The 19,408-nt window shown below is 53.3% G+C and overlaps 2 protein-coding genes across 3 annotated transcripts in view; one reads left to right on the top strand and one right to left on the bottom strand.

The window, feature by feature from the left end:
* CCDC9B (coiled-coil domain containing 9B) overlaps nt 1-8,796 on the top strand; it is a 45,763-nt gene extending 36,967 nt beyond the window's left edge. For both annotated transcript variants that reach the window (XM_061451001.1, XM_061451000.1), the window contains one exon: nt 7,391-8,796. The gene's annotated coding sequence lies outside the window, so the exon portion shown is untranslated. The remainder of the gene's footprint in view (nt 1-7,390) is intronic.
* Nucleotides 8,797-14,777: 5,981 nt separating this feature from the next.
* On the bottom strand, nt 14,778-15,332 carry INAFM2 (InaF motif containing 2). The gene has a single exon (XM_061450888.1). It carries the CDS (start codon nt 15,221-15,223, stop codon nt 14,825-14,827), a length of 399 nt encoding a protein of 132 aa, XP_061306872.1. The 5' UTR covers nt 15,224-15,332; the 3' UTR covers nt 14,778-14,824.
* Between the last annotated feature and the right edge of the window lie 4,076 nt (nt 15,333-19,408).

Genomic DNA, 19,408 nt, shown 5'->3' with positions numbered 1-19,408 from the left:
GAGGAACTGGAGGGAGGGAGGGTAGGGGCTCTTTGGCTCCGTTTGGTACCTTTGCAAGATGGGGTTTTCCAGGCAGTGTCACCCTCAGGGCAGGATGTCCTATCCACAGCAGCAGATCAGACCAGTACATCAGGCTGGGATCCTGCCACCAGTTTGGGCAGTAATGGTGGCAAGTCACTCCATCTAACTCAAGCTGAGCACAGAGACACTTAACTTACGATCTGGGCTTCATGTCTCTTCAAAGGAGAGAGATGAGCATCTCCAGCACACAGGCCAGCTTGCCTAACACTTCAGTTGCTCTCAGGACACTCCTGGCTTTACCCTTTAAGTAGAGCAGCAGCAGCTCTAGTCCATAAGTAGGCACTTCAGGCAATAGGCTGCTCAAAGCTGGGCAGGCAGATCACTGGCTCCAGCAGGCTTTCCTTCAGACCCCAACCCAGCAGCTTGTCGCTGGGTATGGCTCAGTTTTCATCCCCAGGGTACAAATGAGCTTAGGGGTGGTTAAGCTGCTAACAAAGGACTTTTACCCTAATCCGGTCCTATACAAAAGGCATGGAGAAGAGCAAGCAGAAAAGACAACCCACCAAGAACTAACCAGCAGGAGCTGGTTCTGTGCTTGAACTCAAATTCCTTCAAATGAGGGAAGTTAATTCCAGCAGCATTTAGGAAAACATTTAGGAGACACTTGGATGCACATAGTGGGAATTTACTGCCCAGGCCATGCCTCTAATCTACCCCCAGTCCCCCTAAGCAGAGGATGAAGGAATTAATGACTGCTTTTCTCCATGAGGATAACTTGGATCAGACACCAACTAAGAGGGAACAATGAATTAGAGTAGTTTATGTTCACCTCAGCAGTGGAGATTCCCATGGTTTGGTCAGAGAGTCTGCTTCAGCATGGCCCTTTACTCCATCATTCCTCATGGATTTCATTAGGGAAGCCTTAATTATAGACACAGCCTTATGTCTTGGAGAACTGAAGGTGCCTTAACCTGGTGTTTGCACTTAGCCAAGCAGGTATGGGACTGCTTAACCTGGCACTTGAGCTGGTATTGCTCTCTGAACATACTTGCTTGGGAACACCAAGTGTAGTGATGCCAAGGGGAAATGAGGGGTTAACTGGTGGTTTAGTCACCCTCTACCATTTCATCCCACCTATCTCCTTCCTAGCTGCAATGCTCTTTCTCCCTTGCCTGAGCATGCCCACACACCAGAGCATGTTCCTGCCTCACTTTCCCCTCTTCCCAGACAGTTTGAGTTTCCAGGGGTGCCTAAACTACGCAGTCAGCATCAGACATCACTTTTGGATGCAGATGAATTAAAGCAGATGCTTTCCTTTTTGACATTTCCTGTAATTCAGGAGATGCTTCTGATTTCAGGGGAGCCCTTTACGGATATGGATGGCAGTGAGCCTTTAACCAAAGTGCCGGTCCTGACCTGCGTTGGCATCACAGGAATGGGCAAATCTTACACCAAGAGAATGCATTTTCATTCCTTTGAGTCCCCAGAGCAATCAAACTCAATGCAAAGATCTAATGACTTCTCCTCTCTGAGCATCCTGCTCTGAAGCCTCTGCTTTCCTCAGTACCAGGATGAGCCAGTGCAGCAGTGTCTGTGTCCCCATCTCAGCAGTGGGTTTCTCTTGGTGGTTTGTTAGGGTTGTTTCTCATTCCATCAACTGCAAGAGCGTTTAGAGCATGAGTGCTGCTTGGCTGTTAGTCCTTATTGCTGTTCTAGGGCATCATTATCACCTCCTGTCTGCTGAAGTCACCACAAAGCAATGTGACCTCTCCCTCTGCACCAGTGACAGGCCACTATCAGGGCTGGCTTTCCCAAACAAGACCATTTGCAGACAGAGCGAGTTCTGCCATGGTTTATCTGTAGTGGGGACAAGAGCCAAGAGGAGGAGGGAGACCTGCCTTTAAACTGCCTTTAACTCTCTGCTCCCTGGGTCCCATTTGGCTCAAGTCTGGCAAGTTGTCAGAGGGTTTGGAGTGAAAAGGTCTCGTGTCCAGTTCCTGCTGCTGCTTTGAAGTTCCCACATCAACATGAGAGGCTGCACAGTGACACAGATGGCAGGCAGAAATAACCATGGCTGCTAACAGTCGCTTCCCTCCTCCCTTGGCTCCTCTTTCCTAGTGCTCTACAGACAGATGAGGTTTAGACCACAGAAAGCTGCAAAGCTCCACTTGATTTTCATGTAATTCTCCCTAACGTGTGATCTCACAGCAATGCTTTGGAAGCAGATCCCTGAGGATTGCCCCTCTTTGAGGGGGGCTTGAATCCTTGGTGGGATTTTCTCTTAGGTTTCTTGGCTTATTGAGCCTCATGCCTGCAGCTGATGCTGTAGGGACAGGATTGCCCGGAACTTAACCCAGAGGAAACCTGAGTTCAGCAAAGCCACTGTATGTGGCCCACAGAGGGACTTGGGAAGTGCGGCCATCCTCGAGGGAAACATCTCTGCATCAGCTGGAGTCCCTCCCTGAACACCACCATGTGTTGCAGATGAATCATGGAATGGTTTGGGATGAAGGGACCTTAAAGCTCCTCCAGCCCCAACCCCTGCCACAGGCAGGGACCCCTTCCACTGGAGCAGCTTGCTCCAAGCCCCTGTGTCCAACCTGGCCTTGAACACTGCCAGGGATGGGGCAGCCACAGCTTCTCTGGGCACCCTGTGCCAGTGCCTCAGCACCCTCCCAGGGAAGAGCTTCTGCCTAAGAGCTCATCTCAGTCTCCCCTAGGGCAGGTTCTAGTAAGAAGTGCAGCAGCAGCAGTGGGCAGAGCTGGGATTAGCAAGAACCAGGGAAAGAGCATCATTCAGGAAGCTGGAAGCGCAGTGAGATCAAGCGTTAAACAAAGAGCTTTACTTTTATTGTTATAATGCAAAATTAGAAGTTTATTTATTCCTTTTGTGCCTCATACCATGAATTCAAGGTGCCCAAACCACCTTAATTCTTTGTTTCCACTCGGTGCTTGATGTGCTTTATAAGGAACAGGCAGTCCTGAGTGAATGGCCCCTAATCCAGCCAAGAGGCTGGGTGCTGGTGCCTCACATCTGGTTTGTAACAGTCAATGCTTACACTGAATTGCAGATGTTGATGCCTGACTGTGCCCAGCTGAGGTCAGGCCAGCTCAACTACATGATCCCATTACAGCAGAAGGAGTGTTTTACATCCCACAGTGTATTAATGGTGGTAACCCAAGTTCTCTGTAGATGAAGGACTTCAGTGGCAAGGTCAGTGGGTGGTTATGCAAACCTGCAGGAGGTATTGAGCAGCTCTGTCCTGGTAAATCCAGGTCAGCTGGAAACCTTCCTTGTGCTGTGCCCATGTACCCAGTGGACATTACAGCAGTGACAAAACATGGAGTGCCTGGGAGTAAACAGGAGCAAAGTTTGTACCAAGAACCCAAGTTACAGACTCTGGATGAGCATTGGCTTGGAGGACAGAGTTAGTGGCAAAAAAGGAGGGTGATCAATGTAACTGAGCCCCACATAAGAGATGGCAGTGTTCAAGACCAGGTTGGACAGAGCCTTGGGAGCCATGGTTTAGTGCAAGGTGTCCCTGCCCATGGCAGGGGGTTGGAACTGGATGATCTTAAGGTCCTTTCCAACCCTAACTATTCTGCGATTCTATGACGAGCCTTGAGGAGATGCATCTGGAGCGATGCCCCCTCAGGGGCTATCAGGGCTGGTCAGTAACTTCCTACCAGGAGGTAGCAGCCTCCCAGTGAGTTTGGGGTTTTTCCCTTTGAACAGCCCGGATTTGACAACCACCACCCATGCACCCAAAACATGTCAGCTTCAGCCCTTCATAAACCCAAACTGCAGCCCTCCTTCAAGCACTTCCAACCAGAAAACGTTCATGCTCTGGTTTTCAATAGTGACTCCGCTTCGATATGGTGCAAGGTTTGGGAAATGAGTGTTGAAACAGAGGGGTCTGCAAAACACAAGCCACCAGCCCCTCCAGGAACGTAAAAATATCATCCCATTAACAAACTGGTAGTATGGGATTTCCATCCAGTGGGAAACCCTGTGCCAGGTCACTTCCCCTCCTGCCGTGGATCTTCCATGTCCCAAAGCACAGCAGGTATCTAGAGCAGCAGTCAACATCATAGAATCATAGAATAGTCAGGGTTGGAAAGGACCTTAACATCATCCAGTTCCAACCCCCTGCTATGGGCAGGGACACCTCACACTAAACCATGGCACCCAAGGCTCTGTCCAACTTGGTCTTGAACACCACCAGGGATGGAGCATTCACAACCTCCCTTGGGCAACCCATTCCAGTGCCTCAGCACCCTCACAGGAAAGAATTTCCTCCTTAGATCCAATCTAAACTTCCCCTGTTTCAGTTTGAACCCGTTACCCCTTGTCCTGTCACTGCAGTCCCTAATGAAGAGTCCCTCCCCAGCATCCCTATAGGCCCCCTTCAGACACTGGAAGCTGCTCTGAGGTCTCCCCGCAGCCTTCTCTTCTCCAGGCTGAACAGCCCCAACTTTCTCAGCCTGTCTTCATACAGGAGGTGCTCCAGCCCCTGAGCATCCTCGTGGCCTCCTCTGGCCTTGTTCCAACAGTTCCATGTCCTTTTTATGTTGAGGACCCCAGAACTGCACACAATGCTCCAGGTGAGGTCTCACGAGAGCAGAGCAGAGGGGCAGGATCACCTCCTTGGACCTGCTGGTCACGCTGCTTTGGATGCAGCCCAGGACACGGTTGGTTTCTGGGCTGTGAGCACACACTGAAGCCGGCTCATGTTCATTTTCTCATCAACCAACACCCCCAAGTCCTTCTCCTTGGGCTGCTCTGAATCTCTTCACTGCCCAACATCCCCACCTTCCCTGCTCCTGGGCTTTGTGGGGCCATGTTCCCCCAACCACGAACACCCGGATTTCCCTCCCCACCGCAGATGCTGCTCATGCGCTTGCCTTGCAGCCAGCAGCCACCGTGTGCGTGGCACCGCTTCCACCGCTAACGTCTATTTATGGCCCTGAAAGCCTCCAGCACCTTCCGAGCCGTTGGAGGCGCCGAGCAGAGCGTGGTGGGGCTTTCATCCTGTGCTTCAAAGAACAAGGGATAAATATTTACCCGGAGTGCAGGCCTGGAATCCCTGGAGAGCGTCCAGCGAGGCGCGGAGCAGGGCCCGCTGCGCACACAGCGCCGCGGCTCGGCCCGCCAGCAGCCTCCTCAGGAACGGCAGCTTCGCGGCTCTGGGTTCAGCTGCAGCTGGGGGTGCGTTTCCAGAGCAGCTCCAGGGATCTGACCCTGCCGCTCCGGCTGACGTCAGCAGGAGGGGGGCAGGCAGGGCCTGTGTGCTGCAGGACGGAGGAGGTCGGAAGGGCTCGGCTTCTGATGCAAACCGGTGCCGGAGGTTGGCGCAGGAAAGAGCACGAGCAGAAACCAGCGCTCCTCAGGGCAGTTACGGAGCTACCAAAGAACATACCTGTTTCCTCAAGGTTCAAGAGACAAGGAGAGGCCATCAGTGTTCACACGCCGTGTAGACGAGGCCCTCGGCGGCGTGGCTTAGTGGTGGCCTTGGCAGTGCTGGGGAATGGTTGGACTTGATCTTAAAGGTCTTTTCCAACCTGGTTGATTCTATGATTCTATGCTCTGCTGTTACATTGGAAGTTGGCCTTGGATTGGCAAGGTGAGGTCCCAAGGGCTTGACTTGAATAGCATCGTCCTCCCTGGTCCTTCCTGCAACCCACAAGTGGAGCCCACCATCATGCTATGGGCAACTCAGATCCTCAGTGCACATCTTAGTACCACCAAAACAGGGAGTTTAGTCCTCATGCAGAATTAGTGCCTTAATATAGGACTCGACACAGTTGTCTTCATACCTCTGGAGTGATGGAAAGCCTTTGCCTGGCATGACATGGCCAAATACTGTTAACATTGGTAAAGAGAGGGATTATGTGAGAAAGGATGAAGAGAAATGTACTTGGACTGAAGGAACGCGGGGAAGGACTCCAGGAATGTTCAGGGAATGGTTGTTTAGTCTAGCAAATGAAGGCAGAAAGTGATGGAGCAAGAATCAGTGCGTTGAAGAGAGAATGTATTGAAGAGAGCTGGGCTGGTTCAGCCTGGAGAAGAGAAGGCTCCTTAAGGGGAGACCTGAGAGCAGCTCCAGTGCCTAAAGGGGCTGCAGGAAACCTGGAGAGGGGCTTGGGACAAGGGTCTGTAGGGACAGGCCAAGGGGAATGGCTTGAACCTGCCCGAGGGGAGACTGAGATGAGCTCTTAGGAGGAAGTTTAAAATTACTTTAAAGCCCACCAGTGTCTTGTCATCCTGCACAGAGAGAAGGTGTCTGCAGTGCAAGATGTGCACTGCATAGGGATAGTGCAAACCAGGAGTTGGGTACCAGCACTGAGAGCACAGGGCTGTCAAACAGCCCCTTGAAGCCATCAGCAATCCACATAGAGCTGCTCTGGAGCCGGGTCAGACTTGTAAACCAGAGGACATTACATGGTTTGTACCCCACCTGCAGCTCTGTAGTGCTGGTGCTTCCAGTAGTATTAAATCTCAGCAGTGTGCTGCAGCAGCACTGAGCACCCCTCAGCAGCAGGATACGGCCAGCCCCATCCATTGCACACATAAGGACAATGAAAGATGTCTTCAGGAACAGCCTTGGAATCTTCAGTACGTCAGGTATGATTTTAGTGCAGTTCCACATTGGATAACTCTGGCTGTGCCCTGGAATGATTCCTTTAGAGGTGTCCTTTCTGTGCAAGCCACGCTTGCTATCACCTCGCCTGCTTTGTGGTATTTCATCTGTTTTCCACTTCATATCCTCCCTCTGCCCTTTCTTGGGAGCTTTGGGTGCAGAAAATGTGCACCAGCAAAAGGCAGCTCTGTGGCCTTAAACATGGATGCAGGAAAATGCCAGCTCAGCAGTTCTGAGCAGCACCCAGGCATATGGCAGCTAGAGGGGAAAACAGGTCTGCTTTTCTCAGTTAAACCCAACATATCTGGGTCTGGATGCAGCCACAGGGCAGCTCTGCTCAGGGCTTGGTTTCTTCACTAGAGAAAAGCTGATGCACCCGCTTGCCCTTGGAGAATAGAAGTGCTGCACCCCCGACACAGGAGAGGACCACAGAGCCCTGTCCCAGATCAGCCCCTTCTCCTCTTGCTCCAGGTGCTGCTCAGGCACACAGGGAAACACGTAAGGATGGGGTCTGGGACAAGAGGAAAGTATTCCAGTGTAACTCAGACTCACACATTCAGCTCCCATTGGATTTGTCAGGTGGTTACATGGCTGTGGTGCAGTGGTGCCTCTGGAGCAGTCCCAGCAGTGCAGGAAGGACAGGCTGAAACTCAGACATCTTTAATTTACTGCTCAGCAGTTCCCTAAAGGCTCATAATCCCGCTGCTGTCTCTGCTCTTGCTCCACAGGAGAACGTGCTGAAGGTGGTGGATGAGAAGAGGAGCACGAGTTTGTCCTCCCTCTTTTACCTTCTATGAAATCAGCTTTCAGCACCTGCCCTGGGCCCCTCAGCACCCAGTCACAACACACGGGGTCCCCATCAGCACTCCCTGCTCCCAGGTTTGGCATCACCCGTTCCCAGCCGTACACCAAAGGGCAGGGAAGGACACACATGCTCCCGAGCAACAAAGAAAACACCATCACTTCCCTTCTGTATTTATTTTGCCTCTCCCGCAGCTGTGTGGCAAGCCAATGACATGTCTACTGGATGCACTTTATCTTATTTAACTAATTGTGTTTAGAGCTAAGATTTAGGTTTCTGGGCACACCACCCCTTTCTCCCCCCCGAGGCTGGCAGGGCACTGCGGGTACCAGGACAGCCAGGCAGGGAGTGGGTGACTGACAAAGCAAGGCCTTAGGAGACAGGGTGAAGGGCGTTACGTTGTAGTTCGTAGGTGGGTGATCAAGTAGTGTTCAGAGCAGCTCCTGTGCTAGAGGTTTGTATGTGGTTGAAGTGTTGGCAGAGATGTGTGACGGTGGCGTGGGCCGCGGGGCACAAGGGGGACGGAGCGTTCTTGAGGGGGGGGTGCTTTCGACAAGCACACATCAACCACAGCATCAGCCTTTAAGGGCTCACTTTCCCCCTCCTCCTCTTAGATGTAGCAGGGCAAAGGCAGCGAGGCTGAAGCAGCACATCGGGAGACTGATTTTGCTAAGGGAAGCTGCTGCTAGATGGAGCAGGGCTCATAGGCAGCTCAGCACAGCCCTGTGCCTGCTTCCTAACGCCAGGCAGGCTGCAGTACCTGCAGCTCTTTGTGCCAGGCAGGGCTGGGAGGAGGACAGCACAAACACAATCATCTTCCTTCTCCACCCTGCACAAAGGAGATGGCAGCAGGGCCCAGGCCAAGCTGGAGCTGAAGGTCTGAGGCTTCCAATCAAATGCTTTCACCTTCCTGGTTGTGCCTTTCATAGCCTTGTGCTTGAATTAAGAGGGCATCGGTTTTGACCTGGCCTTAAAAGATACCTTTCAGAGGAAGGGTCTGGATGAGAATTAACCAACATAAACGTGCAAGAATCCCAGCTGCTTGGATTTCCGAGCTAAGAGATTCCCGGCAAACTGGGTCCTACCTGAAATAAGGTTACTGATTAAGGAGAAGGCAGAAGCCAGGCACACGGAATAACACAATGTAATATAGACAGCAGGCTCTTACCCTCTCTTGGAAATGCTGCTCTAAAGCTTGATGCAGGAGCAAACACATGCAGAGATTTACTGGGGTTCACTGCAGGATGCATCTGCTGACCTCGGGGTAAGGCTGGCACGTGTGGACTGAAACACTGTATGCTGGTTTAATAAACTAATGTTTGCACAGATAAACGTTCTGGTTTTCCACGTACCTGAGAGCCACAGCACCTGTCTCAGGAAGGACAATGGGAACTCCCTGGACGTGCCAAATTCAGGGGAGGTTACTGGCTTCAGACCAGGTAGTATCAAGAAACAGCGTTTCCAGCAGAAACATCTTCATCCAGACTGGGTTTATTTGGACCTACCCAACAGATAAAAGCACAGATAGACAGAAGACAGATTGCAGACCCGCTCCAGGTCCTGGAGATGCTCCATCACTGGTAAAGGCTGCTTTTCCTTATCTGATTGGCTCAAAAACCTGCTTAGATTGCTTATATATTTTACTATTCATTTCTACATCAGGCCCCGACCTCAGCCTGGTCCTGACAGAGCGAGTCCTTACCAGCACACACCAGAACTGGTTTGCCTCGTGGTCCACACAAAACACAGTCTCGGATGAAGAGTTTGTTGCCCCTTGGCAACAGTTGGATACACTGTCAGGTAGATAGGTACTGACACTGCCCTGGTCCAGCCCTGCTGCTCTTCACTGCCCTAGGCTCCTTTCTGAAAGGAAAACCATCACTTTCCCCCCTTTCCCCCCACAAATCCAAGTAACTTTGCATATAATGACACCTAGGAAGTCTGTACCAAGCTCCAGGGCTGGGACTGCACAGGCAGTGCCTGTTCCAAGTGGCTTTTTCCTGCTCGTTCCTACTTTGCTCAGTGCACTTTGGCTGGTGCCTGGGTTGGCGTTTTCACAGAGAACTGGGGCTGCTTCTTCTTGACAGTAAGACTGCAAGGTTGGAAAGCTGATGTAGAGGGATTATTTATATGGAATAAAAGTCGTAATGAGGGAAAAGCTCCAGTTTCTTCACGTCTCTCAGTCCCGCCCGTCGAGTTTTCTGCCCTGAATCAGTAATCCCTGCCTTTTAGAGCAGCAGCTCCGATTCAGACCGCTCCCCCCTTAGGGAAGGGCCTAACCCACCCCAGGAGCTCCCAACCTGCACTTCTTGCAGGCAGATGCAGTGATGGCAGCTTGCAGAGTGCAGAGTCATCTGCCTGCAGAGGCACCTGATTGCTCCCAGCAGCAGTGGGGAGCTCAGGGATGTGGTGGAAGTCATTCCCCCTCTTCCAGACAACAGGCAAGCGGCAGCACCGCACCCAGAACACCTTGTTCTTTGCAGCAGATGAACGCTTGCTGCTGGACACCCCTCTGCTTGGCACAATTCAGCATCAGGTTGAGCGCAGCAGCTCTGCAGCGGATGCTCCTATCAAAATGGGTTTCAATACCAGCGAAATCAACTCTTGTGTAACGAGAGCCGTTTAAAAACCCTCAAGCCAAGGACAAAGAACACATCCGGATAAAGTTGGAGATACTTCAGTTTCCAAAGCTGTACCAAGACAATCACTGCAGGAGGCAACCACACAAGAGCTTCTCAGCGGTGCCAGCCCTGTCTCAGCAGTCTCATCCCTCCAGCAGCAGACCACAGGCAGGCCCTATACAGGGCCTTTCTGGAAGCAGAAAGAACAGCAGCATGCCCTGCTTTCCACACCAGCTCCCCTCCAGCTCAGGTGGTTGCTAATGGCCCAGGAGCCTGAATCTAAACCGGCATTTAGTCAGGAATGTCTGTATTTAAAGCACACGGTACAGCAGTTGGTGCTTTTTATGTTGGGTGAAAGCTTCCGAAGTCACTCAGAGGCACAGGACTGCGGGGAAGTTCCAGGTGTTGCCTGCTGCCTTCACTGTACAGCGACTGGTGCAGAGCTCGTGCATGGGAATGCCGCAGCCATTCCCGGCTCACACCGGCTTAGTGCAGCGACCCCAGAGCAGCCCAGGTCTGCGCTCTGCCCAGCTCACAGCCCAGCATCACCTTGATGCTCCAGCTCAGGTACGACTGTTTCTCACCCCTTTCCCCTCTGCACACACTTGGTACCTGCAGGACTCAGGCCCCTGTGCATGACCCCAGGATTCCAGGATGAAGAGGGGTCGCACAACATCAGTGGAACCCACGCGAGAACCTGCAGGGGGAAAAGGTGCCTTTTAGAAGCTGAAAGCAGGAGCCAGCTGCTGGAGTGCATTACATGCTCCAGTAACTTTTCCAGCTATTTCCCTTCCTTCTGATCCCTCTGCACGTGAGGTACACCACATGCACTCACTGAGCTCAGTGCGACAAGACCAGCGCGTGCAGGCAGAGGGCAAGTGGTGTGTGTCAGTAAATAGGTGTAAGCCCAGAGGCACCTACATGAAAGAACCAAGGTTTCTCTGATCCAGGTACACCTTTGACTGGACATCAGTTAAGTCCTCACCTTATTCCGTTTAGGGAATGCTTCCCATGGACAGAGCTTGCAGCTCAAATCCTCTTGTCAGGATCTATAAGGCAGAAGCTCTTCCCTATGAGGGTGCTGAGGCGCTGGCACAGGGTGCCCAGAGAAGCTGTGGCTGCCCCATCCCTGGCAGTGCTCAAGGCCAGGTTGGACACAGGGCTTGGAGCAAGCTGCTCCGGTGGAAGGGGTCCCTGCCTGTGGCAGGGGTTGGAGCTGGAGGAGCTTTGGGATCCCTTCCCTCTCAAATAAGGCTGGGATTCTATGATCTAAGCAGAGGCCACATTACACAGGGCTGGAGGGTCACCCTTGTCATGAGAGCTGGACAAGGCAGCATCAGCACCAAGCTTCTCACAAGAAGGAGGAATTGGAATTCCTCCCCAAGACTCTCCTCAGTCAGAAAGGAGAAGCAGAACATGGCCTGGTCCTCTCTCCATCCTCTCAAGTGGTTACCGTGATTAGGAGTGGAAAACTCAAAGCTGATGTACATCAACTTCTGGACCCCAGGCCCTAACTGATACAGGGACTCAAAGCTTGGGGGGAAACTTGGCATCGCAGAATTGTGAGCATGTTTTATCAGTAAAAAACTGCTATGAAAAGATAGAAGCACTATGCCACTATTCCAGCTCTATTCTTACAATGATCATGCTTTTCTGGGAGCATCCCACAGCTGGAAGGTTTGAGACGCAAAGGCAAGGGCCTAAGATACTGCACTCACAACCTCCTCACCACCAACTCCAAGGAAGGAGTTTTCCCTGCCCATGGCAGGGGGGTTTGGAACTGGATGATCTTAAGGTCCTTTCCAACCCTAACTATTCTGTGGTTCTACGAAGGAACATTAGGAATCGTGGTTACAGTGATTTCTATCTAGGAAGCAACACAACATCCTGCCTGATGCAATGACACTAAGCGAACTGAGTTGTTTTCCTGAGGAGCAATGAAGAGGAAGGCTGAACTGGAGCTGAAGTAATACAGGAGCGAACAAAGTCTGCCTCTTAAACCTCAGGTTTACCCGAGGCCAGGGACCGCACCATTTCAGGGCACTAAAAGATGATGTTCAGATGCAGATGACAGCATCATAGTGCCTAACGTGACAGCCCGAGATGACAATCCAGCCGTTACCTGTTGCAGCCAACCTACTGTCCAAGGAATCCCTGAATTTTAAAGCCAGTTACACCTCCAACAGTCCAGATGAGCTAGTTTAGTTACCAGAAGTGTTTGCAGAGTGCACGTGGTCACTGATTTCCTGTGGTCTGCCACAAAGACAGTAACAAGCACAGGGACTGGCTTCTCACAGGCAGGCATCAGTATCTCAGAGGGAACATCTTCCTCTGGAGGACTGGGATTCCTGGCTAGGGAAGGGATGTACAAGGGATTTTAGCTGAGGATGGAGCTCCGCAAGGGCTCTGGAAAACAAGGCGCTCACATTACAGTGAGGCCCAGCAGCCCACGACCCTTCTGCATCTTTACAAGCTGAAGTTTCCCCTTCCTGGCACACTCAGTACCGCAGCAGCGCAGTGCCAGGATGCTCCACAGCCAGCTGTGACAGGTGCAGCCACAGAAGGGTTTCATGTCAGCCTCAGTGGAAGCAGAGGAGAAGATGCAGCAGCAGAGCCTGGGAACTCCTCAAGCCTGCGCGCTCCTACAGGACTGAAGACAGCCACAACCCTCTTCCGATGGGCTCATCAGCTATTTTTAGCAGCAGAAAGGGAGGCGACCATCAGCCGCGGGTCTGTTCCCTTGGACAACTCGGTCACTGTCCCAGGGAGCCTCTGCCACCAAACCCCCAGCTCAGGCAAGGAGCTTGAGGCTGCTGCTGCTCCCAAAGACGAGACGTCTCGCCACAGTTACATGAGAGGTTGGAAGAGGGCCATGCAGCCCATTTAATTCAATTCACTTCCTCTCCCATCTGCTCCACGCAGCCATGCTCTATTAGTCTTCTGAGAGCAATTGTATTGACAGTGACAAATGCACACCAGCACACACGGGATGTGCTACCAAAGCCACCGTGGGCTCACCCGGTCTGAGCTGAGGCCAGGGGCACAGAAATACCTGCAGCTCCTCCTGGCTTCTATTTATCCTCAAAGCTTTTAGGAGTGAAACTCCCTCCCAGAGACACTGCCCAACTGGTTCTGCATTTAGTACCAGAGCCAAGACACAGCCTAAACTCAGCTGGCACCAAACAGTGAGCCTGGTTTCTCTTACTCATTCCTCCCTCAGAGAGCTGCAGGACTCTCCCCCTACAAGCAGGGGCGTACGCTGCGGACAGCAAGAGCACCTACTGCAGGTACGTGGCAGCCCCATGAGCTGCAGGCAGATCCACCAAGAGCACAAAATCGCCCACTGCTACACAACAGACACCACCAGCTTTCCTCTGCACTACATTGAGAACACACAGGATCCCGTGTGCTCTCCAGACCACTGGAAAAGAGGGTGGAAGATCACATCCAAACCACCCTCTCCTTTCTCCTAACTTCCTTCTGGGAGCCTGCTCCTGGTTTGTACCTTTAACAGAGGCTACGCTCAGCTGATGACCCAAGCTTCACATGCCACCACCAGTCCAAAGCAGCTGATTTAGCTATGAAACACCTATTCCCCCCCCACCTTTAAACAAGTCAAGGCTGTGTGTTACAATACGTTCATGATGCGCACCACTGAAGCACGCACACTGTGTCAGAGCACATTTTATCCCTCAGCAGGGGCAATCTGACCCTCCCAGGGTCATTTCACCAGGACAGAACAGCCCAGCAGCCTCCCAGTTAAGGCGTTCAACCGAAAGCATCAACCTGACAAGCAGCTGCTCAAGAGGACACAAGGCTTATGGCTCCTAGCTCAGCGCCTGCAGCCCACAGCCACCGAAGGCCAGGTCTTTGCTACGCAGAACATCTCCGAAGGCTCCAAGGGACAAGAACACTGAGCTGGGAGCAGTCTCCCTGGGTCACATCAGGGCTGGCATGGATGCACCTGCAGCACCAGCCCCAAGAGGCCACCAAGGATGGTCTGTGAGCTCTGCCATCCCTCATGGGCAGGAGCAGAGGGGAACAAGCCATGAGCACCACACACCATCAGCACCAGCACTTCACCTGCTTGTCCCCAGAGCTCAAACCTCCCTAGTGCTTAGTGACCACCATCGCCAGGAGTTCAGCACGTACGGAGGCTTCTCCAGCATCACCTACGGAGACCAACCAACATTAACCATCACCATCAGACCCGTTACAGTGACCAAACCGTTTCTGCTACCCAGCGGGCCCAGCTCATCCCCCCAGCCCCGCAAACATACTGCCTTACAGAGACTTTCATATTGGGAAAATACTTTAATATAGTAAACAAGTCAATTTACCTGCCACATGGTTTTAAATAAGTTTATGCTCGTTGTTAAACAAAACGGGGGTTACTCAAACAATGGGTTACAGCCTCTAAAGTCGTATTGTTCCCAGCTGATCCCGTCAACAGCGAGGAGCTCCGGACACCGAGATCCCTTCCTAGGTAACAGACGGGCATAAATAACGCAGGAATTCGATGCGGGTTCCACGGGAGACGCTAGCCCTGGTGAGGGGAAAACCGAAGCCACAGACTTCCCTGTTGAGGAAAAACGGGGGGGGGGAGGAGATACCGCAGTCCGACCAGCGCGCACAGTCCCGGCCCAAGCTCTTCGGGGCTCCTCCGCCACGGGGGTCCCGGTGCCGCCACCGCCGGCCTCCAGCCCCGTCCGCCCGGCCTGGCCGAGCCCGGCCCCGCCTCAGGGGCCGCCCGCAGCGCCCGCCTCGGCCCCGGGAGGCGGCGGCGACGCGTCCGGACGCTCCGAGTCCATGTCCGTGGGGCCGGGGCCGGGTGCGGGTCTCGGCGGCGGCGCGTCCCGCGGGGGGCCGGGCGCGGGGCTGGCGGCGGGGCCCGGCGGCGCGGCGCGGGGCTGCGAGGCGGTGGCGGCGGCGGGGCCGGAGCCGCCGCGCACCGGCTGCCAGATGAGGCTGTAGTAGACGGCGAGGACGATGGCGGCCAGCGACACGGAGAGGACGTAGGCCAGCACGGTGGCCAGGCGCACCCACTTCTTGTTGGTCTTGGCCGCCATGCGCGCCTTCTTCTCGCCGGTGTAAGTGGCGGGCTTGCCCCGCTCCGCCCCCGCCTCCTTGTCCTTCATGGGGGCCGGGGCCCGGCCCTTGGCCCGCTGCTCCACCGAGCCCTCCGTGCTGCGGCCCGGCTGCGGGCCCGGCTCCGCGCCGCCGCCGCCGCCGCCTCAGGACATGCCGCCAGCGAGCGCCTCGTGCCGCGGGGCGAGGGGCGGCGCTGAGCGAGAGGGGCGACCCCGCGCATGCGCGGCGCGGGGCCGCTCCTGAGGGGGCGCGCGGCGGCCGTGAGGGGCCGCGATGGCTCCGGGTCCTGGAGCCGGGAGCGCCGCGCTGGGCACGGGGCTGGCGGCCCCCCAGGGGCCTCCCTGGCGCCGCGGGGCGGGAGGCGGCGAGGAAGGCTCCCGGAGGAGGGGTCGGCGCTGTCCCCGCTGCTCCTGGGCCTCGCCTCTGTCGTCGGCCGTGCTGGAAACGCCCGTGGAGCTCGGGGGTGCCCTCGCAAAACAAAGGGTTTAATTCCCTTCACATCGGGCCGATCCCGACCTCCCTAAAGCAGCCTTTAGGGAAGGGGGTGATGTGATTCCCTGTGTGCGAGTGTCCCCCGAGGGCACTGCATCTAACACAGCAAGCATCGAAAACGCTGTTCCAGAGGCTGGGTTAGCCTCCGCTTGCGGTGCAAGGTGTTTCCTTTGGAGAGCGGTTTAGTGTCTCCCTGTACAGCCGTTTTCTCCTTCCCTTCCATCTCAGGTGTGCTGCAGCAGGAAGCCTCTCGTAAGCAAGGAGCTGCAGTTGAGGAGGAGGCCCGGAGCAGTGCAGGAATGACCGTCACCCGCACGGGCGGCAGAGGAAGTGAGTGATGGAGGCCTCAGTCACCGTCTGGTTTGGCTCTCAATAGCAGGAAGAATGTGGGAGAGAAGGGGGAAAAGCTCTGAGATTTGCAGGAGGATTTATGGAGCTTGCAGCTCTGAGGGGGAATAAAATGGAGTGACTCTGGAAGAGCCGTAGCCCTTGGGAAAGGTGGATTGTGGTGGCTGAAGGCTCCAGGGCTGCTGGATGCTGTGGCAGAGCAGGGCGCTCTCTTCTGCAAGGGGCTACGAGGAGCTCCTGGCTGGTTGTTCCTCCAAGGGCAGAGGAATCTGGGGGACTAAGGGCAGCCGTTCCCATGTGGGATGTTAGGAAGCCAGATCTGCCCTTGCCTGGAGGGAAGGGCTGAAGGGTGCGACATTGTGGTGCCAGCCGCTGTTGGAGGTGCTCTGGATTTTGGCCTCGGCACAAGCCTCATCTATAGGTTCATCATGCTTATATATGTATATAGTGAATGCATCCCTTTGTGATGCTGTGGCCAACACTGGTAAGGGTAGCAGGGATTTCATTTCTTCTTTAAGGCGGGGGGGGGATTATTTTCCACAGTAGAGAAATTGGACTTAAGGGTCGTTCCCCATCCGAATGATTGTGAGCTACAGGCAATGCCATGCTCTGTCCTCCTGAAATACTCCATGAAATATTGCTGTGACTGTGTATCATGGAAGTATTTGTTAGTAGGTATTCCCACCTTCCTGTGCCCCCCCCCCCCTTAAATCTCTACCCTCATTAATTACAGCTGACTGCATTCTTGCTGGAGTCAGGTTTCACGCCTCTGAACAGCATGAGCTGCCCCTTATCCCTTGGCCTGATGAATTGCAGGTGACTGCACTCACTGAAGTCGCACACCTGAGCAGCGTGAGCAGATGGCATCCCACTGACAAAGCCTTCCTGAGTCAGAGGAAGGCATTTTGTTTGGGGGTCTAGGGATTCTATACCCAAATGCCCTTGGGCGGTACATGTGTGAGTGAAGTGGTATGTGTGGATTTGTAGCAACTCCAGCAAAATGGATTTCCTACTGATATTCCAGGTCTGCAGTCGTATTCTCGCTGGCCTTGGTTTTCCTGCCAGGGCAGGCAGAGCCTTGCTGGCTGCTGCGTGTCTGCTCTCAGCTCTGCCTCCGATCGTCTCTGAAGAAATGGGCTCCTTGCAGACCCTTCTGCTGTTTGTGCTCTCTGATGTCGCCCCTGGTACAATTTATCATGGTCTGTGGTTGAAGGATGATGAATTCCTACCTCCCACAAGCCCTTCCCTGTGCTCTTCCCCAATGCCCGTTCTGGGATTTTGGGGGATTGACATGTATAGGCAGTTCCTCTGGGGTTGAATGAGGTCTTGACAGTTTCTGCCTGGTGCTGTGTGTCCCTGCTGGTTTCCCACATTTAAAGTCTGTGCTTGGGAATGCTGTGTCCTTTATTGCTGAACTCTACCCTGTTGTAGTGTCTAGAAGGTGGCAGACAGAATGAGAGCTCTGGTGCTGCTCGGTGTTCACATGGGTGTTATGAGGAGTTTGGTAAAGGGTGTTTAAAAGAGTCAGCAAGTCTATACAGGAAATAGGCACGGAAGGGAACGGGAGCTGATAGGGATCAATATGATAAAAAGCCATTATAGCTGAAGATCTCAGTCCTGTGTTCCCCAAATTAGTTTCCCCTCTCCTGGGAAGGAAATCGATCCTTCTTAATCTCTGCTGCTCTTTCATGGTGCTGCCTTTATCTCTGCTCACCAAAGCGTTGTTGATAAATCCAACAGTTCATAGCACTCCTTTGCACCAGTGGAGTCCTGGCAGTCTGGGGGGACTGAGGGCTTGCACTGGAGGTGTAGAAATGGTCCCAGCAAAGGTAGTGAGTGTGGTCTGGCTGAGAGCCCACTACACCTCGTGCCATTTGAACTCTAGGAGCAGCTAAAGATGCTCCAACTACAAAATGTGGTAGTAGCTGATTGCACGAGTTCCTCTCCTTCCTTCCTTCCTTCCTTCGCAGGTCTCTTGCTCCCTCCCCTTTAATCCTCAGCACTACAGATCTGTAGCTGTCAAAACTGAACTGTGCCATTCTAGAGACATTCTGCCTTCATCTTCATCTCCCTGTTGCACTTACTAATTGCTTATTTGGGCTGCAGTGTGCCTCCTGGCTGTGGTGTAGACTTACCCTTTGTAGAAGACAATTCTGTGGTGGTATTAAAGACATTCAGAGTCTTCAGACAAGACACATTAACTGCTAAGTCTCGTTGGCTTTTGCTAAAGGGAGGTGTAAGCTTTTCTTTCTACTGTGATCAAGCAGATGGGTGTTTCTCTGCAGGTCCTTTTGTTCACGTGCAGGCAGCTGCCAGAGCATGTGTGCCTTCTGTTCCTAAACTTAGTGCTTTGCTAACAACCACCCATAAAGGCAAATGAGAGCTAGGAAACCAGAGCTGCAGTAAGGATATTTTCTTTGTCATCTGGGTTTTAGTAGAAATACCAAGCTGTGTGTTGAGTAGGCTCCTGTGGTGCAGAAATAGAGCTCTGGGGTGCAGAGCTCAGAGGTCTTGTAGAGCCACTGAACGTGTCACACACTAAACAGAGCTTGCCAACTGGGCCTCTTGGAGACTCCATTCCTAAAGAGCACAAAGGAGATAGCTCACCTGAGACAAATGCAGTTGAGGGCACACGATGCACCACAGGCCTGCCAGCAAAGGGGAGCTGTATAGCCCTTTAACATCTAGCCTTCCTCCTGCAGTTGTGCAAACACTGTACTCTTCAGGGTCCTATTGTTAATAAACTTTGGCTTGAAGGTCTGCTAGAAAACTTATGAGCCTGCTAGTTCCTGCCTTACCCCTGTGTGTAGCTGAAAACCCAAGTGCTGAGGCAGATTGTTGAAGATTGGGTGTTCTGCCCGCTGACAACAGCACTGCTTGAATTCTGCTGTTACCTGTTGCAGTGGGATGTTTGCTTGCTCTCCAAGGGCCCCTGAAGGATGGAGCTAAATAAACCTGTGTTATTGATTTCCCATGTTTGGAGTGAGTAGAGCATCCAGTGCTTCAGGACAGAGAAGACTTAATTAAAAGAAGATTATTGGCCTAAGACATTACCTCTGTGCAGCCCTTGCTTCTCGGAGTGAGATGCTGGATTGCATTGCCTGGGAGGTGGCCAAGTCCCTCCTGTTTGATCCTCCTGAGGCTCTCTGGACTGCTGTCTGTCAGAGCTGGCATGTCACAGCTCATCCTGCCCTGGGATGGGGTGGGCTGGATGGATTCCCTCAGTCCCATTGCCCCCCTGCTGTGATTCAGCAAAGGCAGCTACTCGGCCTTTCCTTCCTGTGCCCTGTCATTAGGAGGCAATTCCATGTGACACTCTACAAATGAGCAGGGCATTCCAGGAGGTGTGTGGTTTGATTACTCCACTTGGGTTAGTCTGTGTAACTCTCAAG

This window comes from Pezoporus flaviventris, unplaced genomic scaffold, assembly GCF_033815535.1.
Source record: "Pezoporus flaviventris isolate CSIRO_AGI_PZ_B2104156 unplaced genomic scaffold, CSIRO_AGI_Pfla_v1 ptg000012l, whole genome shotgun sequence".
Classification (NCBI taxonomy): Eukaryota; Metazoa; Chordata; class Aves; order Psittaciformes; family Psittacidae; genus Pezoporus; species Pezoporus flaviventris.
This window is presented reverse-complemented; position numbering and strand designations above follow the sequence as displayed.